Genomic DNA, 22543 nt, shown 5'->3' with positions numbered 1-22543 from the left:
ACTAAACAACAACAAACCTTTATACATGGACGCGGGTGGCGCTGTGGGTTAAACCACAGAGCCTAGGGCTTGCCGATCAGAAGGTCGGCAGTTCGAATCCCCGTGACGGGGTGAGCTCCCGTTGCTCGGTCCCTGCTCCTGCCAACCTAGCAGTTCAAAAGCACGTCAAAGTACAAGTAGATAAATAGGTACTGCTCCGGCGGGAAGGTAAACGGCGTTTCCATGCACTGCTCTGGTTTGCCAGAAGCGGCTTAGTCATGCTGGCCACATGACCTGGAAGCTGTACGCCGGCTCCCTCGGCCAGTAAAGCGAGATGAGCGCCGCAACCCCAGAGTCGGCCGCGACTGGACCTAATGGTCAGGGGTCCCTTTTACCCAGATACAAAGGATGTCGATATGTGTTTCAATCTGTCATCAGCTTCTTCTTGGTGCTAGCTATTTATTTATTGGATGTTTCAGATAGCTGTTTTTAACTTTTTTCTTTTTTATGATTTTTATTTTCTAATTTACATTTTAAAGTATTCAGACAGTAATACCATAAAATATATTAAAAGGCAATCAGAAATCATGACTATTCCTGCATTGCATGGGTTGACCTTCCCACTGTACAATTCCAATGAAGGTAAATGGCGTTTCCATGCGCTCCGGTTTCCGTCACAGTGTTCCGTTGTGCCAGAAGCGGTTTAGTCCTACTGGCCACATAACTCAGAAAGCTGTCTGCGGACAAACGCCAGCTCCCTCGGCCTGAAAGCGAGATGAGTGCCACAATCCCACAGTCGCTTTGACTGGACTTTAACCGTCCAGGGGTCTTTTACCTTTTTTTTTTACAATTCCAGGGAGAGGGCCTTCTCGGTAGTGGCGCCCGGCCTGTGGAATGCCCTCCCATCAGATGTCAAGGAAATAAACAACTACAGTGGTACCTCGGGTTAAGTACTTAATTCGTTCTGGAGGTCCATTCTTAACCTGAAACTGTTCTTAACCTGAAGCACCACTTTAGCTAATGGGGCCTCCTGCTGTCACTGTGCCGCCGAAGCCCAATTTCTGTTCTTATCCTGAAGCAAAGTTCTTAACCTGAAGCATTATTTCTGGGTTAGCGGAGTATGTAACCTGAAGCGTATGTAACCTGAAGCGTATGTAACCCGAGGTACCACTGTATCTGACTTTCAGAAGACATCTGCAGGCAGCCCTGTTTAGGGAAGTTTTTTATGTTTGATGTTTTGCCGTGTTTTTAATATTCTGTTGGGAGCTGCCCAGAGTGGCTGGGGAAACCCATCTAGATGGGTGGGGTATAAATAATAAAATTATTATTTTTATTATCCATGTTTGGAATGAGATGGAATGTGTCACATCCCGGCTTCAACCACATATCCACAGATACTGCCGCAGGCCACCGGAATCCATATCACAGACCACATATAAGAGCATAAGAGCCAAGGGCCCATCTAGTCCAATATCCTTTTCTCACAGGGACTGAGCAGATGACCTGATGGGAAGCCTGGAAGCAGGACCTGAGTATAGCAGCAAATCTCTCCTCCTATAGTTTCCAGTGACTGGTATTCAGAAGCACTACTGCCTCTGGGAACCACTCCATCAAAGCACAACCTCCTCTGAGAAACGTTTTAACATTGTTTATTTTTGATGTTGCTTAAAACCAACCCTGAACACGTTTACATATCAGCATGCAAATCTATCCAGAGGAGAAAGATCTGTAAAGGACAGTTTGCTGCCTGCTTAAAGAAATACGAGGTGAATATAACAGTACATAATGTTTTTTTAAAAAAAAAAATCAAGGAAAACTTTCTTTTTATGTAGTTTTTGCATAAGGTGACTGCTGACACAAAACTTTTATATATCTGGAAAGCAGCTGGAAAACTGCCTCCTTTGGCAATTTAATTGCTTGCTGGAGAATTGGCAGGATATTTTCAAACGTTTGCTGTCCTCAGGATCTGTTCTGCTTCGATTCCAATTTTTGAAACAAACCCTACCCCCATCACCAGACCTTATTTAAAGTACAGTGGAACCTCAGTTTTCGAGCGTCTCGGAAGCTGAACGTTTCAGTTTTCAAATGCCGAAAACCCGGAAGTAATTGCTTCTGTTTTTGAACGCGCCTCGGAAGTTGAACGGCTTCTGCTGAGGTATTTTCAATTTTCTCCGTTCAAATTGCAGACCGCCCTTTGCGCCTTGGTTTTTGAACGTTTTGGAAGTTGAACGGTCTTCCGGAGCGGATTACATTTGAAAACCGAGGTTCCACTGTAACAGTTGTTTTTTTTTGCTAAACTCTGAGCACTTATAGTTTCTCCATTGTGAGAGGGTTCCCAGACAGGGTAGCCGTGACTGTTCTATGTGTGAGGAAAGCTTCATTTTTATGATTTCTCCCCCGGGTGCATTTTCTTATGTGAAGTGAGATGGTCGCTCCGACTGAAGCTCTTGCCACACTCCAGGCATTTATACGGCTTCTCCCCTGTGTGCATCCTCTGGTGGATAGTGAGGCGGTAACTCCGGCTGAAATTCTTCCCGCACGCCAAGCATTTGTAAGGTTTCTCTCCGGTGTGGATTCTCTGGTGTGAGGTGAGGTCGGTGCTCTGACTGAAGCTCTTCCCGCACTCGGCGCACATGTACGGCTTCTCCCCTGTGTGTGTCCTCTGATGTAAAGTCAGATGGTCGCTCCGGCTGAAGCTCTTTCCGCACTCCGAGCAGGTGTAGGGCTTCTCCCCTGTGTGGGTTCTTTTGTGTGCAGTAAGGTTTGACACTTGGATGAAGCTCTTTCCGCACTCGGAGCACTTGTACGGCTTCTCGCCCGTGTGGACTCTCTGGTGGGCCTTCAGGCTCGATTTGCAGCTGAAGCTTTTGCCGCACACAAGGCACTTGTTCGGCCTCTTTCCCTTCTGCTGGCTGAGGAATTCGTGGAAGTTGCCGACCTGAATGGCGACGGACTTATTCCTCCTCTTCTCGTTTGGTTCCAGATTCCTTCTCGGCTGCCTGTTTGGCCTGCCTTGATCTTCAGAGTGCTCTTCCACCTCCTGATGCAGAAGTGTTTCTGAAGATGCTGCGTCTGGCTCCACCTCGATCTCACCGTCCCACACAGCTCCTGCTGGGATAAAGGCAAAGAACTAGCAAAAGAAGGGACATTTTATCACATGTGGTGGGAATGTAAAAAAGTGAAAAACTTCTGGGAAATGATATATAATGTGATGAAAAAGATGTTGAAATATACATTTATTAAGAAACCAGAACCATTTTTACTTGGCATTGTAGGAGACGATATAAACAGAAAGGACTGTAAGTTGTTTTTAATGACAGCAGCAAGAATATCGCTGGCACAAAAATGGAAGCAAGAAGAACTACCGACGAAAGAAGAATGGGGGATGAAACTGATGAACTATGCAGAATTAGATAAACTAACTGGAAGGATTCGAAACCTGCGGGACCAGAGATTCTCAGAAGACCGGAGTAAATGTGCGGACTATTTGAAAAGTAATTGTGATGAACAGATCACACTAGTAGGTTTGCAAGAAGTTTTGTAAGGTGAATTATTTGAAATATTGCAAAAAAGACAATGAGGTGAATTATTAGTTAAGGGTAATTAAAGGTAATATGAAATTAAGAAATGCATAATAAGTGACAAAGAACGGAAAATCATCAGAGGCGTTGACGGAAGTCCAAAATATTGTATAAGATGAGAAGTTAAGCTGTATGAATGTTGGAATTACTATGTTAAAAAAATAATAAAAATGTATATAAAAAAGGCAAAGAACTAGCAAGAGTTCAAACCAAGAGACTCTAATTAGCAGAGGTGATCATTAGCAAATAGGTGAGGAATGGAAAAGCCCTCCAGATGCTGGTGAACTACAGCTCCCAGCAAGCACAGCCAATGGTCAGGTCTGGTGGAAATTATAGTCCAGCAACATCTAGAGTTCCACAATTCTGATCTACAAAGCAATAAAGCAGGGGTGACTCCCCAAATGTCTTGTCCTGTGAAGCACTTGAAGATCGGGTCTTGGCTGACCACTTTATGATTTTTCTGCCTGTTGTAGCATCCAGCCCAGCCCCCTGCAATGCCAAGGGAGCAACTACAGAGCGCTGAAGAACTTGGGCGCAAGCAAGGCTTGTCCCTCCTTACCCAGCAGGCCGGCCTCTTCCTCGTCGATATCGTCGTCATATTCTTGCTTGGCCTCCCTGCACAGCTGCCTCTGCTCGACCTCAGATGGGGCCTGGCCTGCCTCAGAGGAACTCAGAGCTGCCTTCTCAAAGACCACCTGAAACAGCAGAGAAGAACCTTTTTTAGATCACAGAATTGTTGGAAGGGTCTCCAACCCCAAGCAATGCAGGAAACTCAGCTAAAGCTGGTGGCCACCCAACCTCTGCTTAAAAACCTCCAAGGAAGGAGAGTCCACAACCTCCTGAGGGAGACATTTCCACTGTCAAACAGCTCTTACTGTCAGAAAGTTATTCTTGATGTTTCGTCGGAAACTCCTTCCTTGTAACTTGAATCCATTGGTTCTGGCCCTACGCTCCGGGGCAGGAGAAAACAAGCTTGCTCCATCTTCCATGGGACAGCCCTTCAGATGTTTGAAGGTGGCTATCTCCTCTCCCCTCTGTCTCCTATATCAGGGATGAGGAACCTGTGAACCTCTGGTTTCTGCTAGACTAAAAGTCCCATCATCCCCTAGCATTTAGAGCATCAGTTCTCAACCTGTGGGTCCCCAGATGTTGTTGGACTACAACTCCCATCATCCCTGAGCCCTGGCCTTGCTACCTAGGGGTGATGGGAGTTGTAGTTCAACAACCCAAAGGGTGCTCATCAATGGTTCCTCTTCATCCTGGAGAAGAGTGACTAGTGGGGTGCCACAGGGTTCTATCTTGGGCCCAGTCTTATTCAACATCTTTATCAACGACTTGGATGATGGACTCAAGGGCATCCTGATCAAATTTGCAGATGACACCAAACTGGGAGGGGTGGCTAACACCCCAGAGGACAGGATCACACTTCAAAACGACCTTGACAGATTAGAGAACTGGGCCAAAACAAACAAGATGAATTTTAACAGGGAGAAATGTAAAGTATTGCACTTGGGCAAAAAAAATGAGAGGCACAAATACAAGATGGGTGACACCTGGCTTGAGAGCAGTACATGTGAAAAGGATCTAGGAGTCTTGGTTGACCACAAACTTGACATGAGCCAACAGTGTGACGCGGCAGCTAAAAAAGCCAATGCAATGCTGGGCTGCATCAATAGGAGTATAGCATCTAGATCAAGGGAAGTAATAGTGCCACTGTATTCTGCTCTGGTCAGACCTCACCTGGAGTACTGTGTCCAGTTCTGGGCACCACAGTTCAAGAAGGACACTGACAAACTGGAACGTGTCCAGAGGAGGGCAACCAAAATGGTAAAAGGCCTGGAAACGATGCCTTATGAGGAGGCCTTATGAGGAGGCTAGGCTAAACATGCCCAACTAAGGGAGCTGGGCATGTTTAGCCTAGAGAAGAGGAGGTTAAGGGGTGATAGGATAGCCATGTTCAAATATATAAAAGGATGTCACATAGAGGAGGGAGAAAGGTTGTTTTCTGCTGCTCCAGAGAAGCGGACACGGAGCAATGGATCCAAACTACAAGAAAGAAGATTCCACCTAAACATTAGGAAGAACTTCCTGACAGTAAGAGCTGTTTGACAGTGGAATTTGCTGCCAAGGAGTGTGGTGGAGTCTCCTTCTTTGGAGGTCTTTAAGCAGAGGCTTGACAACCATATGTCAGGAGTGCTCTGATGGTGTTTCCTGCTTGGCAGGGAGTTGGACACGATGGCCCTTGTGGTCTCTTCCAACTCTATGATTCTATGATTCTATGAACATCTGGGGACCCACAGGTTGAGAAAGGCAGATTTAGAGAACTGGAAGCTGAGGTGGCCTCTATGGCTAGCGGTACCTTTTACCAGCTATGGTCAGGAAGCCAACTGCAGCCATTCTTGGACAGGGGTAGCCTGACCACAGTGATCCAAGCGTCGATAGCCTCCAGACGCAATTACCGTATTTTTCGCCCTACAGGACGCACTTTTTCCCCTCCAAAAATGAAGGGGAAATCTATGTGCGTCCTATGGGGCGAATGCAGGCTTTCGCTGAAGCGTGGAGAGCGAGAGGGGTTGGTGCGCACCGACCCCTCTCGCTCTCCAGGCTTCAGGAAGCTATCAGCAAGCCTGGGGAGCCCACGCTTCGGGCAGACATCCGCGGCTGGGGGGGAATAAATTTTTTTCCCTTTATTTCCCCCCCAAAAACCTAGGTGCGTCCTATGGGCCGGTGCGTCCAATAGGGCGGAAAATACGGTATTTCAATGTGCTCCATGTGGGGACATTCTTGGGCCTGGTCTGGAGGCTCCAGCTGGTGTAAAATGCGGACTGTTGATGGGGACAGACTACCGCCAGCACATATTCCCTGTTGAAGTTCCAGTGCTCCCTAAAGACATTTTTTTAAAAAATTCTAGCAGACAGTTTAAGTCTGATTTTATACTTTTAACTGATGTTTACCTTTCCTGTACTGTATCTTAGAAAACCACTTAGAGACTACTGCATTTAAGCAGCATATAAATGGCTTAAATAAAAACAAGCAAGCAACATGGCCGGGAAGGTGAGTAATAAGGGGTTAATTATTCTCCCCCCCCCCCAAAAAAAACCCCACCAAAAATCCTGAAGGACAAATTAAGATTGAGTTTCCCTAGAAAATAGAACTCCTTATAGAGGAAAACCTAATGGAGTACTTGCATTTATAATTTATGGTTTTTATTTATTGCACCTTTTCCTCCAAGGGGCTCGAGGTGGCGTAAATGGATCTTCCCCATCTCATTTAACCCCCACAACAACCCTGTGAGGTAGGTTAGGGTGAGAGACAGTGACTGGCCCAAGGGTACCCAGAAAACTTGCTGTGATTTCATGGCATGCTGTACGTTGAAGGAAAATTATATCAAAATGATGTACTGTACTGTTGGTATTTAACACCAAGTAAGTTAACAAATATAAGGGATGCAGGTGGCGCTGTGGGTTAAACCACAGAGCCTAGGACTTGCTGATCAGAAGGTTGGCGGTTTGAATCCCTGCAACGGGGTGAGCTCCCGTTGCTCAGTCCCTGCTCCTGCCAACCTAGCAGTTCGAAAGCATGTCAAAGTGCAAGTAGATAAATAGGTACCACTCCGGCGGGAAGGTAAATGGCGTTTCCGTGTGCTGCTCTGGTTTGCCAGAAGCGGCTTAGTCATGCTCGCCGCATGACCCGGAAGCTGTACATTGGCTCCCTCGACCAGTAAAGCGAGATGTGCGCCACAACCTCAGAGTCGGCCAGTAATGGTCAGGGTCCCTTTACCTTTTTAAGTTAGCAATTATCAGGTACAAATATCTGTTGGAAATGTAAAGAAAAAGAAGGCACCTTTTATCATATGTGGTGAATGTGTAAGGTAATAAAAGCATTCTGGGAAATGATATATAATGAATTGAAAAAAATGTTTAAAATAACCAGAGGCTTTTCTATTAGGAATTTTAAAGGTTACCCAGCAAACTTCATCATGGCCGAGTGGGGATTTGAACCCTGGTCTCCCAAGTCCTAGTCTGACACTCTAACCCATGGGTAGGCAAACTAAGGCCTGGGGGCTGGATCCGGCCCAATCGCCTTCTGGCCCGTGGATGGTCTGGGAATCAGCGTGTTTTTACATGAGTAGAATGTGTGCTTTTATTTAAAATGCGTCTCTGGGTTATTTGTGGGGCATAGGAATTCGTTAATATTTTCTTTTCCAAAATATAATCCGGCCCCCCACAAAGTCTGAGGGACAGTGGACCGGCCCCCTGCTGAAAAAGTTTGCTGACCCCTGCTCTAACCCTTACACCACACTAGCTCTCCGAGGTTGTGAGTTTGTGCCTCACCCGGAGCATACGTCGACCCACACTGCCGTTGCACTTTCAACACCACCAACTTCAGTATGTCTCACCTGCAACCTGGCAACGAATTCTGCCAAGTGGCCTCACCTGGCTTACCTGCCTCTCGGCCTCTCGCTGCCTCAGCAGGAAATCCTCCGCCAGGGTGACAGCTTGGCAGCAGGTCTCCGGGCCGCACTCCCTCACCCAGCCCTGGATCTCTGGCGGCAGAATAGCCAGGAACTGCTCCAGGATCAGCAGCTCCAGGATCTGCTCCTTGGAGTGCCTTTCGAATCTCAACCACCGGCGGCAGAGTTCCTGGAGCCGCCTGTAAGCCCCTCTCGGCTCCTCGGCCTCCTGGTAGCAGAAGCGCCGGAAGCGCTGCCGGTTCTTCTCCCGCTTCATGGCGTCCCCTCGCAAGATGGCCGCCTTCACTTTCCCATAATCCTCCCTGTCTCTGGCCTCCAAGCCGATAAAGGCCCGCTCGGCTTCTCCGCTGATGGCCGGCAGGAGGTGGGCAGTCCAGTCCTCCGTGGGCCACCGGCAGGCTTCGGCCACTTGCTCGAAGGAGGCCAGGAAGGCCTTGGCGTCGTCCCAGGGGCTGGGCTCTTCTGGTGGCGGAGGGGATGCCCAGCACATCTCTTTGGGGGTCTCCACCGTCCTCAGGAACTCCCGCCACTGGGCTTCCCAGTGATGGAGGGAGTCCTCAGCCGGTTCCTGCTTCACGGTTCCCCAGGGTCTCCTCTGCAGGAATTCCCCGACACCCCTAGCCTGGAGGACGTGATGGGCTTTTCCTTTTCCTTCCGCTGAGGTGGGACCTGCAAGTTCTTGCTCCTCCATTTCCATCCCTCGCGTAAAAGAGGTGCGTCGACCTACAAAAATGGGGGAAGAGATCAACGAGAAAGAAAAGGAGAACGAGCACAAGGTGAACTGTCAGCGCCTGATGTAAGATTGCCTTCATCGGATCCCAGAACTCTTAAAGAGTCAGGAAGAAGCAAGGGGGCTTATGAGCCTCCCCCTCTCTTTGTTTTATCCCTACAACAGATTTCCCCCAAGGCAGCGGAGGTTTGGATCAGAGCTTTCCTTTTCCTAGATGGGCTGCCTTCCCAGGTGGAGGAGCCCCATCTGCCCCTCACTTCCCTCTACGGCACGTGCAGAAACCACCTTCTTGACTGTTGGGCCCATTATTGGTCTCATCTATTCCACGGAGCCTGTCTTTACTTGCAGGAGAAGCCCCTAACTCAACGAGGGTTTGAGACCCATTGGCTACGCTCACCTGGTTTAGTCAGCCAGTCAAATACGTTTCCCAGGATTGCGGCTGCTGTTGCATGCTGACAGCTTTTTAAATTTTATTATTATTATTATTTTCAATGCAAAGTTACAACAAAAGTTACAAACACTGAATCCAAAATAAAACAGTACAAGCAAGAAAAACAAACGCAGAGAAAAAAGAACACAAAAAAACAGAAACACACATCTACAAATAAAACGGTATCATCATTCTAATCTAGTCATTACATACATATACACATATTGACTTCCTTCCTTTGTTCTAAGACCTCAAAATTTTTACTCTTTCTAAGTTTTTGTGTCTAATATAGATTACCTCTATCTTTATACTTTTTACACCATTTTTCTCTTTCTTTACCCCTGCAAAGCATCATTCATCACATACCGATAGGCTTACTCCAGAACAATGTTTTTTTCATATACTCTTTAACACATCCCCATTCTTTTAATAATTTATGGTCCGATTGTCCCCTTATGAATGCTGTGAGTCTTGCCAGATTTATATATTCACAAAATTTAATTTGCCATTCTTTCATTGGTGGAATTTTTCTCCCTTTCCAATTTTTTGCTATGAGCATCCTGGCAGCTGTTGTCGGGTAGAGGAATACTTTCCTATGATTGTCAGGAATATCGTTTGTGATTATACCTAAAAGGAATGCCTCTGGTTTTTTACTAAAATATATGTTAAACATATTTTTGATTTCTTCATATATTTCATATATTATTTTAAACAATTTTGGAATGAAATGTATGCATGCTGACAGCTTCTAGGAGCCACAGGTGAGAGCTGAGTGCAGGTTGGAGACCAAAGGTGGGCAAACTACCCCAGGAGCATGACATGCCCCCACCAGAGGTACCACCCCTCCCCTTATACACAAAGCTAAAAAAAAAAAAAAAAATCACATCTACTTTCCCTCTGCTCCTGCCCATCACCCTTGTCAGTGGCCCCTAGGAGGCAGCCGCAAAGGGGTGGCACCCCATGAGCTGAAACAAAGCACCCCCCCACCTGCCCTGAGAGAAATAAACGCTGCCTGGACTATCCACCCACTTGGGTCTTCTTCGCTTGTCAAATCAGGGAGCAGCTGAGTGGAAAAGGAGACCTGACACTGGGATGCAAAAAAAAGAGAAGGAAATAGGATGTGTGATGAGTTTGGAGGTCCTTGAGGAGCCCCCTCCCCTTTTCTGCTTCCCACCCCCTTTATTGGAACCAGCTTCTCCCCATCCTTTTTACCCGGTCAGCTGTCCATGCACCTTCCAAAATTCAGGATTTTTTCCTGCCCACCACTCTCTCCTGCAGCTGCAAAGGAGGCCAGGGGTGCAGCAACAACACCCTCCTTTTCCCACCCCCTTCCTTAATGCTCCTTGGCATCCCTTTCCTGCTCTTTCTAGGAAAGCAACGCTCTGTCAGCTTAACCCTTTGGAGGAAGGCCCCGTCAGGGCTGCAAGGCTCCAAACCGCAGGAAGGAGAAGGGAGTGTGGCAGTTTTCAAAGGATCTGCATTTTCCAGGCAGTAATTCAATCCCCAGCACCTTAAGATTTTTCTGCTGGATCAAGCCAATGTATTGCAAATGTCACCGTGCGCACTACATAAGAACGACGAATACTGGGGGAATATGTGCATCTCCCTGTGAATCAAAGTTTCTTTTTGGTTTTGGTTTTTCGTTGCTAGTCCTCATGATAGTGAAGCTGTGCGTGTCAGCATTCTGGCTACTGTTGCTGACATCTCTCTTCCTTCCTGCAGTTTCCAGCAAGCATTACGGCCTCCAACTGTGGCTAGTTGCCATCAATAGCCCTTGTCCTCCAGGCATTTGTCTAATCCTCTCTTAAAGCTATCTAAGTTGGGACTCTTGTGGGAGTCCCTCGGTCCAGTATATCTGAAGGAGCGTCTCCACTCCCATCTTTCTGCCTGGACACTGAGGTCCAGCGCCAAGGGACTTCTGGCGGTTCCCTAACTGTGAGAAGCGAAGTTACAGGGAAGCAGGCAGAGGGCCTTCTTGGTGGTGGCACCCGCCCTGTGGAACGCCCTCCCAACAGATGTCAAAGAGAACAACAACTACCCGACTTTAAGATGACATCTGAAGGCAGCCCTGTCTAGGGAAGCTTTTAATGTTTGAGGCATTATACCTCGGGTTAAGTACTTAATTCGTTCCGAGGTCCGTTCTTAACCTGAAGCACCACTTTAGCTAACGGGGCCTCCTGCTGCTGCCACACAATTTCTGTTCTCATCCTGAAGCAAAGTTCTTAACCCGAGGTAATATTTCTGGGTTAGCAGAGTCTGTAACCTGAAGTGTATGTAATCTGATGTACCACTGTATTTTAATATTGTGTTGGAAGCCGCCAGAGTGGCTGGGGAGACCCAGCAAGATGGGTGGGGTATAAATAATAAATTGTTGTTGTTGTTGTTGTTGTTGTTTTTGTTGTTGTTGTTATAGCTCAACTGTGCACCATGAGAAGTCCTTTCTTTTATCTGTCCTGAATCTTCCAACCTTCAGCATTATGGTATGTCCGCAAGTTCCAGTGCTACAAAAAGGTGGGAGAAAGTTCTCTCTATCCGACTTCTCGAACGTCCATCTTCATTGTAAACGGATGGGGTAGCAAGGGGAAGAGAGAAAGGCTTGGGCCTCATTTACACCATGGGTTTAAGGCTCTATGTTGGCTTGTGTTTGTCTCCAGGGACAATGGAGTGCGCCTCCAGGGGTGAAGCAAAACTGCTTCGTTAACAGCACGAAGGTGACCTCCCGGGGTCACAAGCCTGGGCAGTGACCCCCCACCACACACACACACCTCACTGATGTGGTCCAAACGAAAGCAGAGCAAGATGTTTGGCACCAACTTGGAAGGAGGCAAACGAGGCACCATCCAACCACCTTAGGGACTCCGCTTTGGATTTGTGAAAGGGTTTTCTCCTTAGCCTTTTCTATTCCTGAAGGCGTCCTGTGAGGCAGCAGAGGTTTAGGATCAGAGTTTTCCTTCTCCTAGATGGGCTACCTGCAGCATATGCAGAAACCATCTTCTTGACTGTGAGACTCGCTCCTGATCTCACCTGCTCCATCCGCTACAGCCTGTCTTTGCATGCAGGGGGAGTCCCTAACTCACTGAGGGTTTGAGACCCATCGGCTGCCCTCGCTTGATTTAGCCAGCCAGTTAAAGCCGTTTCCTGGGATTGTGGCCGCTGTCGCATGCTGACGGCTTCTAGGAGCCACAGGTGAGTGCTGAGTGCAGGTGGTGACCAAAGGTGGACAAACGACCCCAGAAGGAGCAGAACATGACCTCCACCAGAGGTACCACCCCTCCCCCAACACCCCATGCTCCCCTTAAAGTGCCAAGATACCGCATTATCACGGTTGCCCACAAAGAATTCTGGGAGATGTGGTTTGTTAAGGGTGCTGGGAGTTGTTAGGAAAGACATCCTGTTCCCCACACAGAGCTACAATTCCCAGAGTTCCCTGGGAAGAGGAATGAATAATTGAAGCACTTTGGGGACTCCTCACAATTCTCAGCACCCTTAGCATACAGTTCCCAGAATTCGGGGGGGGGGGGGGGAGCCATGACTCTTTAAAGTGGTATCATAGCACTTTAAGCATATGGGATGAATGTGGCCACCCAGAGACACATGTTCTGCAGCAGAATGCCACTTCTCAGCCCTGGTGATTGGTGTCCTTTGGGGTTGATAGGGTAGAAAACAGGTAGCCCAACAGTAGTAGTAGTAATAGTAATAATTTATTTATACCCCGCCCATCTGGCTGGGCCTCCCCAGCCACCCTGGGCAGCTCCCAACAGAATAATAATAATAATAATAATAATAATAATAATAATAATGCGATAAAACATAAAAAATTAAAAACTCCCCCATAACATTTCCCTAAACAGGGCTGCCTTCAGATGTCTTCAAAAAGTCAGACACTTGTTTATTTCCTTGACATCTGATGGGAGGGTATTCCACAGGGCGGGTGCCATTACCGAGAAGGCCCTCTGCCTGGTTCCCTGTAACTTCTCTTCTCGCAGTGAGGGAACCACCAGAAGGCCCTCAGAGCTGGACCTCAGTGTCTGGGCAGAACAATGAGGGTGAAGACGCTCCTTCAGGTATACTGGGATGAGGCTGTTTAGGGCTTTACAGGTCAGCACCAACACTTTGAATTGCGCTCGGAAATGTACTGGGAGCCAATGCAGATCTCTCAGAACTGGTGTTATGTGGTCCCGGCGGCCCCTCCCAGTCACCAGTCTAGCTGCCGCATTCTGGATTAATTGTAGTTTCCGGGTCACCTTCAAAGGTAGCCCCACATAAAGTGTGTTGAGGTGGCACCAGAGGCAATGGCACCTAATTCTAGTTTTCTCTCCATCTTCTGCTTCCCTGTTGAGTTCATTAAGGGGCAACACTCAGTGAGGAAAAGGAAGGTGACAGCCAGGGCCACCTTCTGGACAGGATGACAGGTTTTTGTGGGCTAGTTGTGGGCAGACTGAGGTTGGTGAGGCAGTGCCCCATTGGCTTTCACGGACCAGCTTCCATTGTCACTCTAGAGGCGGAAGTCCTAGGCTCGAATGAGAAATAGGTCTGGACTAAGGCCACTTATGAACATTTGTCACCCGCTCTGCTCCTAGAATTGCAGTGTTGGAAGGAACGGGATCCCAGGGTCATCTAGTCCAGCCCCTGCAATGCAGGAATCTCAACTAGATCATTCATGACAGATGGCCATCCAACCTCGGCTTAGAAACCACCACGGAAGGACAGTCCACCACATCATGAGGGAGTCTGTTCCGCAGCCAAACAGCAACATCTGGAGGGCCAAAGGTTCACCACACAACAGGGAGGCACAAGCAAGCTCAGGGAATCCTAAATTCTGCAGAAGTGCAAAGTATCTTTAGAGGAGAAAAATCTCTTAACTGAGGGGGCCGGGGAGGAGATGACCCAAAACATCTCAGTGAAAACTGGGAATGCTCAAGGACCACAGAATGTTGACTGTTGGAGAGGGTTAGTATGGAGTATCTTACAAAAGGGCATGGCTGGCAGGCTGGCACCCTCAACAGGAGGCGCTCCATGATGCAACACTTTGTTGCAGATCTCACTCATTTTCCCCACATGGGCACTTTCATGTGAATTTCAGAAACGTGCTTTGTCCGGAACCCATTTCACTCCAAATAGTTACACAGTTTTATCCTTATTTTATTCTGTTTACATAAAAATTACCATGAAGTGATTCATGCCATCCCACCAAAACGCACCAACAAAACAACGGGAAAAGTTCCAGAGAGAACATTAAAAACAACTACTGTTAAGACTCTGTTGCTTCTAACTACCTTCCTAGCTTCAGAAACCAAGGATGGGTGTGGCTCCGAAAGGAACGGATCCATCTGTTGTCCGAAAACGTACATGTGATTAAGGGAATTCTAGTCTGTGGCATATTAACATGCTGCAATAACCATGTCGACTTCTACGATGCCACCAGGCCGTTGGCAGGATTCGTGGAAAATACTAAGACGGCCATTCCCGCGTTAAGCATGTGGGCAGGTTCGGAGGGCATCTTCCCTTCCGTGTGGATTCTCTGATGTAAAGTGAGGTTGGTGCTCTGGCTGAAGCTCTTCCCACACTCAGAACACGTATACGGTTTCTCCCCGGTGTGGATCCTCTTGTGCCTAATGAGGCTCGACTGGTCACGGAAGCTTTTGCCACAGTCAGAGCACATATATGGCCTCTCCCCTGTGTGCATTCTCTGGTGTGCGCTAAGGCTCCCCCTGTGGCTGAAACTCTTCCCGCACTCCAAGCATTTGTAGGGCTTCTCACCGGTGTGGACTCGCTGGTGTTGGATGAGGCTGGGCTTGTCCGAGAAACTCTTGCTGCAGTCCGTGCACTGGTGCGGTTTCTCCCCTTTGTGGAGCTTCTGGTGCCTGAGGAAGTTTGTGCTCTTGTTGAAGCTCTTCCCGCACTCCAGGCACTGGTACGGTTTCTCCCCGGTGTGGATTATCTGGTGCGAAGCGAGGTGGGCGCTCTGTACGAAGCTCTTCCCGCACTCCAGGCACTGGTACGGTTTCTCCCCGGTGTGGATTATCTGGTGCGAAGTGAGGTGCGCGCTCCGACCGAAGCACTTCCCACACACCAAGCATTTGTACTGCTTCTCCCCTTTGGGGATTCTCGGATGTTTAGGAAGGTCGGACTGATCACAGAAGCTCTTGTTTGTGTCCGAGCATTTATACTGTTCGTCACCTCTGGGGGCATCTTGATGTGATCTAAGATCTGAACCGTGACTGAAACTCTCTCCACCATCCAGATATATATACGTGTTTTCCTCCTTCTGGAGTGTTGCACATTTGGTAAGCTGTCTGCTCTCAGTAAAGTCCCTCCCAAACATTGCGGTCTTATTTTGCTTCTCCTCTGTGTGGATTCCCCAGTGATCACTGGGGAAACCGCTCCCTCTTTTTTCTGTTTGGTTTTCCTTTTGGACCAGGGTTTCGTGGAAGTCTCCACCCCGGTGAGGGATGGACACAGGTCTCTCTTGGCTCCAGAAATTCTCTTTCAGCTCTTCGTACTTGGCTCTTCCTGAGAAATCCCCACACAGCTCCCCTTCGCTCTTGCTTTTCCACTCATCACCTGTTGAAATTAAGAGGAGGAACTCAATAAAGGACCCAACAGAGAAAACTAAATCTCTCAAACCGGTCTTCTAAAGCAGGGGGAGGAACGTGGGGACCTCAAAGATGTTGAGAAAATATTGACCTACCACATAAGCCAGCATGGTGTCGTGGTGAAAATTCTGGACTAGGACCTGGGAGACCAGAGTTCAAATCCCTCCTTGGGTCATGAAGCTAACTGGGAGACCTTGAGCCAGTCACTGCCTCTCAGCTGGTGGGGATTAAATTATGCCATCTTGGGCTCCGTGGACAAAAAAAGTGGGCTATAAATGCAATGCCATAAAACAAATAAATGTTGCTCTGCTCCTCTGAGGTTTGGTTAGGGCTGACTCAGAGGCCCCACTCCGTATTATACATTTAAAGCAGTACTATACCAAAGAATTGTGGGGAATGTAGTTTGTTGAGGCTGCTGAGAGTTGCCAGGAGACCCCCTATTCCCCCCACAGAGCTACAATTCCCAGAGTGGTTGAACAATCAGTTCCTTCAAGAATGACATATCTTTGCTGGTGGGGATGTTGAGCATGAGGAATATTTCCCCCCACTTATTTTGCGAGTGCTCACTGGTAAAAAAAATTCTGGTCCAATGTGTATCAGGAGGTATCTATTACCTTAAAGAAATACTGGACAAATGACCTTGCAGCTTCCACATAAAGACTGCAACCTAAAGAACTGGCAACGTGGCTGCTGGCAGAGGACAAAAACGGAAGATTCTGGAAGGCCTGCAGATATCTCTGGTGTGTAAAAATGTATGGAACCAGGAGATGGCAGAAAATATAACCCACAATATATTGGTTTCCGAGGCCAAGAAGATACGGAACATTTTAATATTGTGTGTACAATATCATTTCCACCAATAACAACTAACCTCCAGGATTCTTTGGCACTACCAATATGGGAAATAATGGACCTCTTAATGTTTCTGCTCACAAACGTCTTCTCACACCTTCCAATTTTGTTGGCAGATTAAGAGAAGGGACACATGGCCCTCTTTCTGATATTTCTGTATTTTTTACCTTTGTGTGTGTATATCATATGTATGATGGAATAAAATACATTTAAGTATTCAAAACAACAACCCGATGCCTCCTCTCAGGGAACTGTGGGAATTGTAGGCAAAAATATTCAAGGCAGGTGTGGAGTCAGGCTAGTGGCTTCTTTGTGAACCACCCTGAGACCTTTGGGTACAGGGCGGTTTATAAATTCAATAAATGATGATGATGATGATGATGATGATGATGACAGGTGTGACCTCAGGCAGAGGGGCATGTGGTCTGGGAAGAGTCTTAGGGGTCTGAGGTTAAGAATGTTCCAGAACATTCCAGAAGGTTCCAGAAACCGTCCCCTCCTTACCCAACAGGCTTGCCTCCCTGTTGTCATCTTCCAGCTTTGCCGCCACGCACAGTTGCTTCGGCTCGATATCAGACAAGGCCCGGCTTGTATCCGTCTCCTCAAATGCCGCCTGTAACAGCAGAGGGAAACCCATTCAGAGGAGAGCTAAAGGGATTGTCCTAATCCTCTTTCACACCCAGTACATGGCTGCTCCTTCAACACTTATGGGGGGAAGAATAAAGGAGGGCTGAATTTCTTTCTTTTTTTTAATTGCATGTACACATTTATGTGCACCTCTCAAAAACAAATCAGTCACTAACATAGCTCAGGACCTCAAAATAATAATAATAATAATAATAATAATAATAATAATAATTTTTATTTATACCCCGCCCTCCCCAACCAAGGCCGGGCTCAGGGTGGCTAGCAAGCAGTAATAAAAACAAGCTGAATGAATACAACTTAAAAACAAGATTAAAATACAACATTAAAATATTGAAACATTAAAATATTAGAATGCAGCCTCATCACAGGAGGAGAAAGGAAAAAGAAAAGAGAAAGAGGAGGAGGGAATCAAATTGGCTCCAAGCCAAAGGCCAGGCGGAACAACTCTGTCTTACAGGTCCTGTGGAAAGAAATAATCATAATCATGGCTGCCCCTATGTACACCAAGAGCTTGCCTTTCCTTCATCATGGAACTGGAGGTTAGTATTCATGGGGTTCTTAGGCAAACTCTCAACAAAGAACATAATAATAATAATAATAATAATAATAATAATAATAATAATATACCATGACCAGCAGCTTCCCTTCTCAACCCCTGCTCCAGCACGGAGTTGGAAGGGACCTCAAGAGTCATCTTGTCCAACCCCCATCTCAACATGCGGTCCCCCATCCAATTCGAAACCGTACCGGACCCTGCTTAGCTTTGCTGAATGGGCCCGCGGTTACGCCGCTGCACCGCAAGCCCGGCAGCAAACATGCGTCACCTGCTTGGATGGCTTCTTGGCTCCCCGCAGCCTCAGCAGGAAGTCGTCCGCCAGGGCCACCGCCTGGGAGCAGGTCTCCGGCCCGCGCGGCCTGACCCAGCTCTGCATCTCCAGCGGTAGGACGGCCAGGAACTGCTCCAGGATCAGCAGCTCCAAGATCTCCTCCTTGCTGCGACTCTCGACTCTCAGCCACTGCCGGCAGAGCTCCTGGAGGCTGCTGTGAGCCCCTCCGGGACCCTCGGCCTCCTGGTAGCGGAAACGCCGGAAGCGCTGGCGCTGCTCCTCCTGCCGCATGGCGTCCCCTCGCAAGATGGCCGCCTTCACTTTCCCATAATCCTCTCTGTCCGCGGCCTCCAAGTTGCCAAAGGCCCGCTCGGCCTCTCCGCTGAGGGCCGGCAGGAGCCGGGCTGCCCACTCTTCCTTGGGCCAGCGGCAGGCTTTGGCCACTTGCTCGAAGGAGGCCAGGAAGGCCTTGGTGTCGTCCCAGGCCTCTTCCGGCAAACTCGGGGACGCCCGTCCCAACGGAGGGGATTCCACCGTCTTCAGGAACTCTTGCCACTGGGCCTCCCACTGCTGCAGGGACCCCTCGTCCGTTTCCTGCTTAATCTCTTCTCCCAGCGTCTTCGGAAGGAATTCCCCCACGGTCTCGGGCTGGAGCGCCCAGGGGTCGTTCCTCCTCGTTCCCTCGCCCGCCGGGTCTTGCTCCTCCATTTTCATCCCGGGCTGATCTCACAAAGAGGGCACCGCAGGGAAGGAAATTCTAGAAGGAAGAAGGGCGAGCGCAGATTCTAAATAGTCACGTCGAGTTTCCTCCCTGGAGGGGGAAAGAAGAGGATGGGAGAGTGAATGATCCCACAGGAGTCGCTATTTCAAGTCGGGGGCCGCATTCCTTTCTGGGCAACTTTCCGAGGGCCGCATGAGAGTGTTGAGCAGGCCCAGAGGCATCAGGGGTTGGAGCGGCAAATGTAGATTTTGCCCTCGTATGGTCAGCTAGTATCTACACACACCCCTCTCTATCCAAACAGGCGAGAGGCCTGAGTTCAAGGGCACAGTCCGGTCAGGCAAAACCACTCAGGGAGGGTATGAGGCAGGGCAATGAGGGGTGAGAGCTGGGGAGACATTAAAGGGCTGGAAAGAGAAGCTTGGAGGGCCGCATTTACCCTCCTGGCCTTAGGTTCCCCACCCCTGCACTGTTCCTAGAAATAACGGCCACATATGCTAAATACGAGGGAGGCAGGTGGCGCTGTGGGTTAAACCACAGAGCCTAGGGCTTGCCGATCAGAAGGTTGGCGGTTCGAATCCCCGTGACGGGGTGAGCTCCTGTTGCTCGGTCTCTGCTCCTGCCAACCTAGCAGTTCGAAAGCACGTCAAAGTGCAAGTAGATAAATAGGGGAAGGTAAACGGCATTTCCGTGCGCTGCTCTGGTTCGCCAGAAGCGGCTTAGTCATGCTGGCCACATGACTCGGAAGCTGTACGCCTGCTCCCTCGGCCAGTAAAGCGAGATGAGCGCTGCAACCCCAGAGTCGGCCACGACTGGACCTAATTCAGGGGTCCCTTTACCTTTACCTATGGTAAATATATGCAGAAAATATGTAAATTATGTAATACATGCAAATTTGAAGCAATACGTCCCTCCCCCATATATGCTCCTTTGGGAGCAGGGGGGCTATTGTGTTGTTTTTTTATTTTTATTATGTATTTTGTTTTATATCTTGATTTTAGTCTGTGAACTGCCCTGGTATATAAATTCAATAAATAATAATAATAATAATAATAATAATAATAATAATGGCAGGATATACATTTAAGAAATAAAATAAATGTAATATGTAAATAAAATTTTGAATTATATAGGCGTGTTAAAGGAAGTCTAGTCCAACCCCCTCCCACTGCAAGGGCACTGCCTCCATGACCCATGGTGGGAATTTTGGGGCTGGGGTGGGTGTTATTGAAATATCGTTGACCTCGTCTGCAGTTTCCATTTAAAGCAGTATCACAGAACTTTAAACAGTCCTGGCTTTGGCCCAAAGAACCCTGGGAGCTGTAGTTTGCTGAGAGTGGTGAGGGTTGTGAAGAGACCCCTATTCCCTTCGCAGAATTACAATTCCCAGAGTGGCTTAATAATCAATTCCTCTTCCGAGGAAACTCTGGGAATTGTAGTTCGGGGGAGGAATAGGGGGCTCCGAGCAACCGTCAGCAGCACCCTTTAAAAACTACAATTCCCAGGATTCTTTGTGCTAAGCTATGATGTAGAGCCAAGGTGCAGCCAAAATCCCTCCTGTGCTGCTTAAATGCAGCATAAAGAAGTGGACGGACCCACACTTACTCAGAAGTAAATCCTATTGGGTAGCATGCAATCCTTGCCATGCTCAGAGCACCTCCATTGAACTGAATGGGCTCCATAGTTTTTGGACTCTGGTGCACGAGCGCTTTTTCTGCGGTCTGGAGACAAGCCTTAACCAAGTGGTCTGCAGCTTATTCTTTGCATTGCATTAAATACTCTTCTCCCCACCCCAATTTTATTTTTTATGGCTTTTATATTTCTTCTGCGGGGTTAGAATCGGGATCCTGTGGAATCCAAACGGCAGTGCAATAAAATGCAATGTGTAAGAAATAAGAGTGATTAAAAACTGGATTAAAAATCATACGACATCTAGCCCAGCACATTACAATTGCTACAACAGGCAGGGTGGGGGGAAATTATTAAGCGATGGGGTCAGGATCCTCAGCGGGAGGTCTCAAGTTCGATCCCCAGCATCTCCAGGTCCCAAGCCTGAAATCCAGGAGAGCGGCTGCCAGCCAGTGTCGGCAGCACTGAGCAAGACAGACTCCGTCTAAGGCGGCTTCTAATGTTCCACCCTCCTTGCTTTTCAGTGTTATTATAATAATTACGCCTCATTCTTAACCTGTTTTTGACAACGCGACGATTCCCCTTGGATCAGGGGCTCCCTCCCAGCAAGCTCTCCTTCAACTCACCAGATCGCTCCAGATCCTTCCTCAGTGCAGATGGGGTACCCTAAATCTTTATACTGCTGGAGGATTTTGGGGGTGTTGGGGGGGACACCATGCATGTATTTTCAAAAGGCAGTTTCCGGGCAAGGGTGGAGCCAGACCAGGAAGCGGGCTGTGCTATGCTAGGTTCACATCCTGGTCTCTTTTGCATTTATTTATTTATTTGCTTTTGAATGAATGGATCGTGCCCAGGGGATCGAGGCTCCTCCGCTCTCAGTTGATCCTTACAAGTGCCTCTCTCTTGTTGATTGCGAAAGATTCCCTTGCCACTCGGAAACGCGTGAATATTCTTTTGCACGGGTGTTTTCCTCTCGTACACACCACGCGTTTAAAGCACATTCCCACGCAGCTCCGCCTGCCCAGGAATCCCGGGAGTTGTAGTTTGCTCCTCGCAGAGCTGCAGTTCCCAACACCTTCAACAAAGGATCTTGCAGCGCTGGATTGTATGACTATGACTGTTCAGTTGAAAAAACACTTTAAAATTCAGCAGAGAATATTCTTCTGAACTGTATACCTACTATACGAAAGTTAACAAAAATGGATTTTACGCGCTCTAATGGTAGTCAAGAGGCTGATGTTGATGAACTGGAAGAGTAAAGACATGATCTCCTTTAATCTGTAATAAGAAATAACAAATCAGTGGATTGATAACATGATTACACTTGCAGCAGACTGTTCACAGCTGCAGACTCTGCTTGGATGAATATGACAATATTTAGAACGAATTTATACAAAATGTAATAGACTATTCATATTTACATTAGTATTAGGATAATAATATTGAATTTATAAAAGAATGTATGGGTTATGTCTTTTTGAATATATTCATATAATGTCATTGTCCCCTTCATTACAAGGTTGTGTGTTTTGTTCTTTTTTTCTTTTCATATCACTTTGCTGCTTTATATTTGATTCCCCCCTCCCCCAATAAAATATCAATTCAAAGTTGGGGGGGAAACAAAACAAATGACCTTGCAGTTCACATCTTGCAGCGAGGAGTTCCAGAAGTATGGTGCAATGGTTGAGTGTGTTCAGACTTTGAGCATTGGACGCCTGCCCTACTCAGAGTAGCCCTATTGAACTCAGTGGGCATGGCTACTTTGGGGGCATTCGTTTGATTTAGTTCCTTTTATCTGCATTCACACATCTACATTCGCAGGGGCAGTTTGATCCGTTCTCATGGCATGACCCTAACTGCAAATTTATACATTGCATTTGAGCTTTAACCCGACATGGAAGACACTTCCAGAAATATAACATAATATAGTGCAAGTTTAACACTCATTTTCATGTTAATTGCAAAAACGTGGTTTTTGTGTGTGAAATTCAGGCCCAAGGTTGTTCAGCAAGCCTCCAAGCTGAGGTTGCAAATCTGGGTCTTAGACTGCAACCCTCTGTATGCTTGATGAGACTTCCA

The 22543-nt window shown here is 47.7% G+C and overlaps 2 protein-coding genes across 6 annotated transcripts; both read right to left on the bottom strand.

Annotated features, from left to right (window-relative positions):
- Nucleotides 1-1612: 1612 nt before the first annotated feature.
- LOC308469702 (uncharacterized protein) lies at nucleotides 1613-11172 on the bottom strand. Of its 4 annotated transcripts, XM_080992548.1 has the most exons (5): nucleotides 10407-11172; nucleotides 9162-9223; nucleotides 7997-8757; nucleotides 4120-4255; nucleotides 1613-3090 (listed from the first exon to the last, which is right to left on the bottom strand). In XM_080992548.1, exons 3-5 carry the CDS (start codon nucleotides 8729-8731, stop codon nucleotides 2363-2365), a joined length of 1599 nt encoding a protein of 532 aa, XP_080848674.1. In that variant the 5' UTR covers nucleotides 8732-8757; nucleotides 9162-9223; nucleotides 10407-11172; the 3' UTR covers nucleotides 1613-2362. The 4 variants fall into 4 exon arrangements, with proteins under 4 accessions (XP_080848674.1, XP_080848673.1, XP_080848675.1 ...); XM_080992547.1 differs by lacking the exon at nucleotides 9162-9223 and having other exon boundaries at nucleotides 10407-11171; XM_080992549.1 differs by lacking the exon at nucleotides 9162-9223 and having other exon boundaries at nucleotides 1613-3087; nucleotides 10407-11170.
- Nucleotides 11173-14315: 3143 nt separating this feature from the next.
- LOC308469530 (uncharacterized protein) lies at nucleotides 14316-21233 on the bottom strand. 2 transcript variants are annotated; one of them, XM_080992123.1, is made up of 4 exons: nucleotides 21091-21233; nucleotides 18115-18928; nucleotides 17147-17255; nucleotides 14316-15758 (listed from the first exon to the last, which is right to left on the bottom strand). In XM_080992123.1, exons 2-4 carry the CDS (start codon nucleotides 18829-18831, stop codon nucleotides 14605-14607), a joined length of 1980 nt encoding a protein of 659 aa, XP_080848249.1. In that variant the 5' UTR covers nucleotides 18832-18928; nucleotides 21091-21233; the 3' UTR covers nucleotides 14316-14604. The 2 variants fall into 2 exon arrangements, with proteins under 2 accessions (XP_080848249.1, XP_080848250.1); XM_080992124.1 differs by having other exon boundaries at nucleotides 18115-18874; nucleotides 21091-21225.
- Between the last annotated feature and the right edge of the window lie 1310 nt (nucleotides 21234-22543).

The sequence above is a fragment of the Podarcis pityusensis genome (genome assembly GCF_964106645.2).
Source record: "Podarcis pityusensis genome assembly, chromosome: 2".
NCBI lineage: Eukaryota > Metazoa > Chordata > Lepidosauria > Squamata > Lacertidae > Podarcis > Podarcis pityusensis.
The sequence above is the reverse complement of the archived record's forward strand: the minus strand, read 5'-3'. Positions and strand labels throughout refer to the sequence as shown.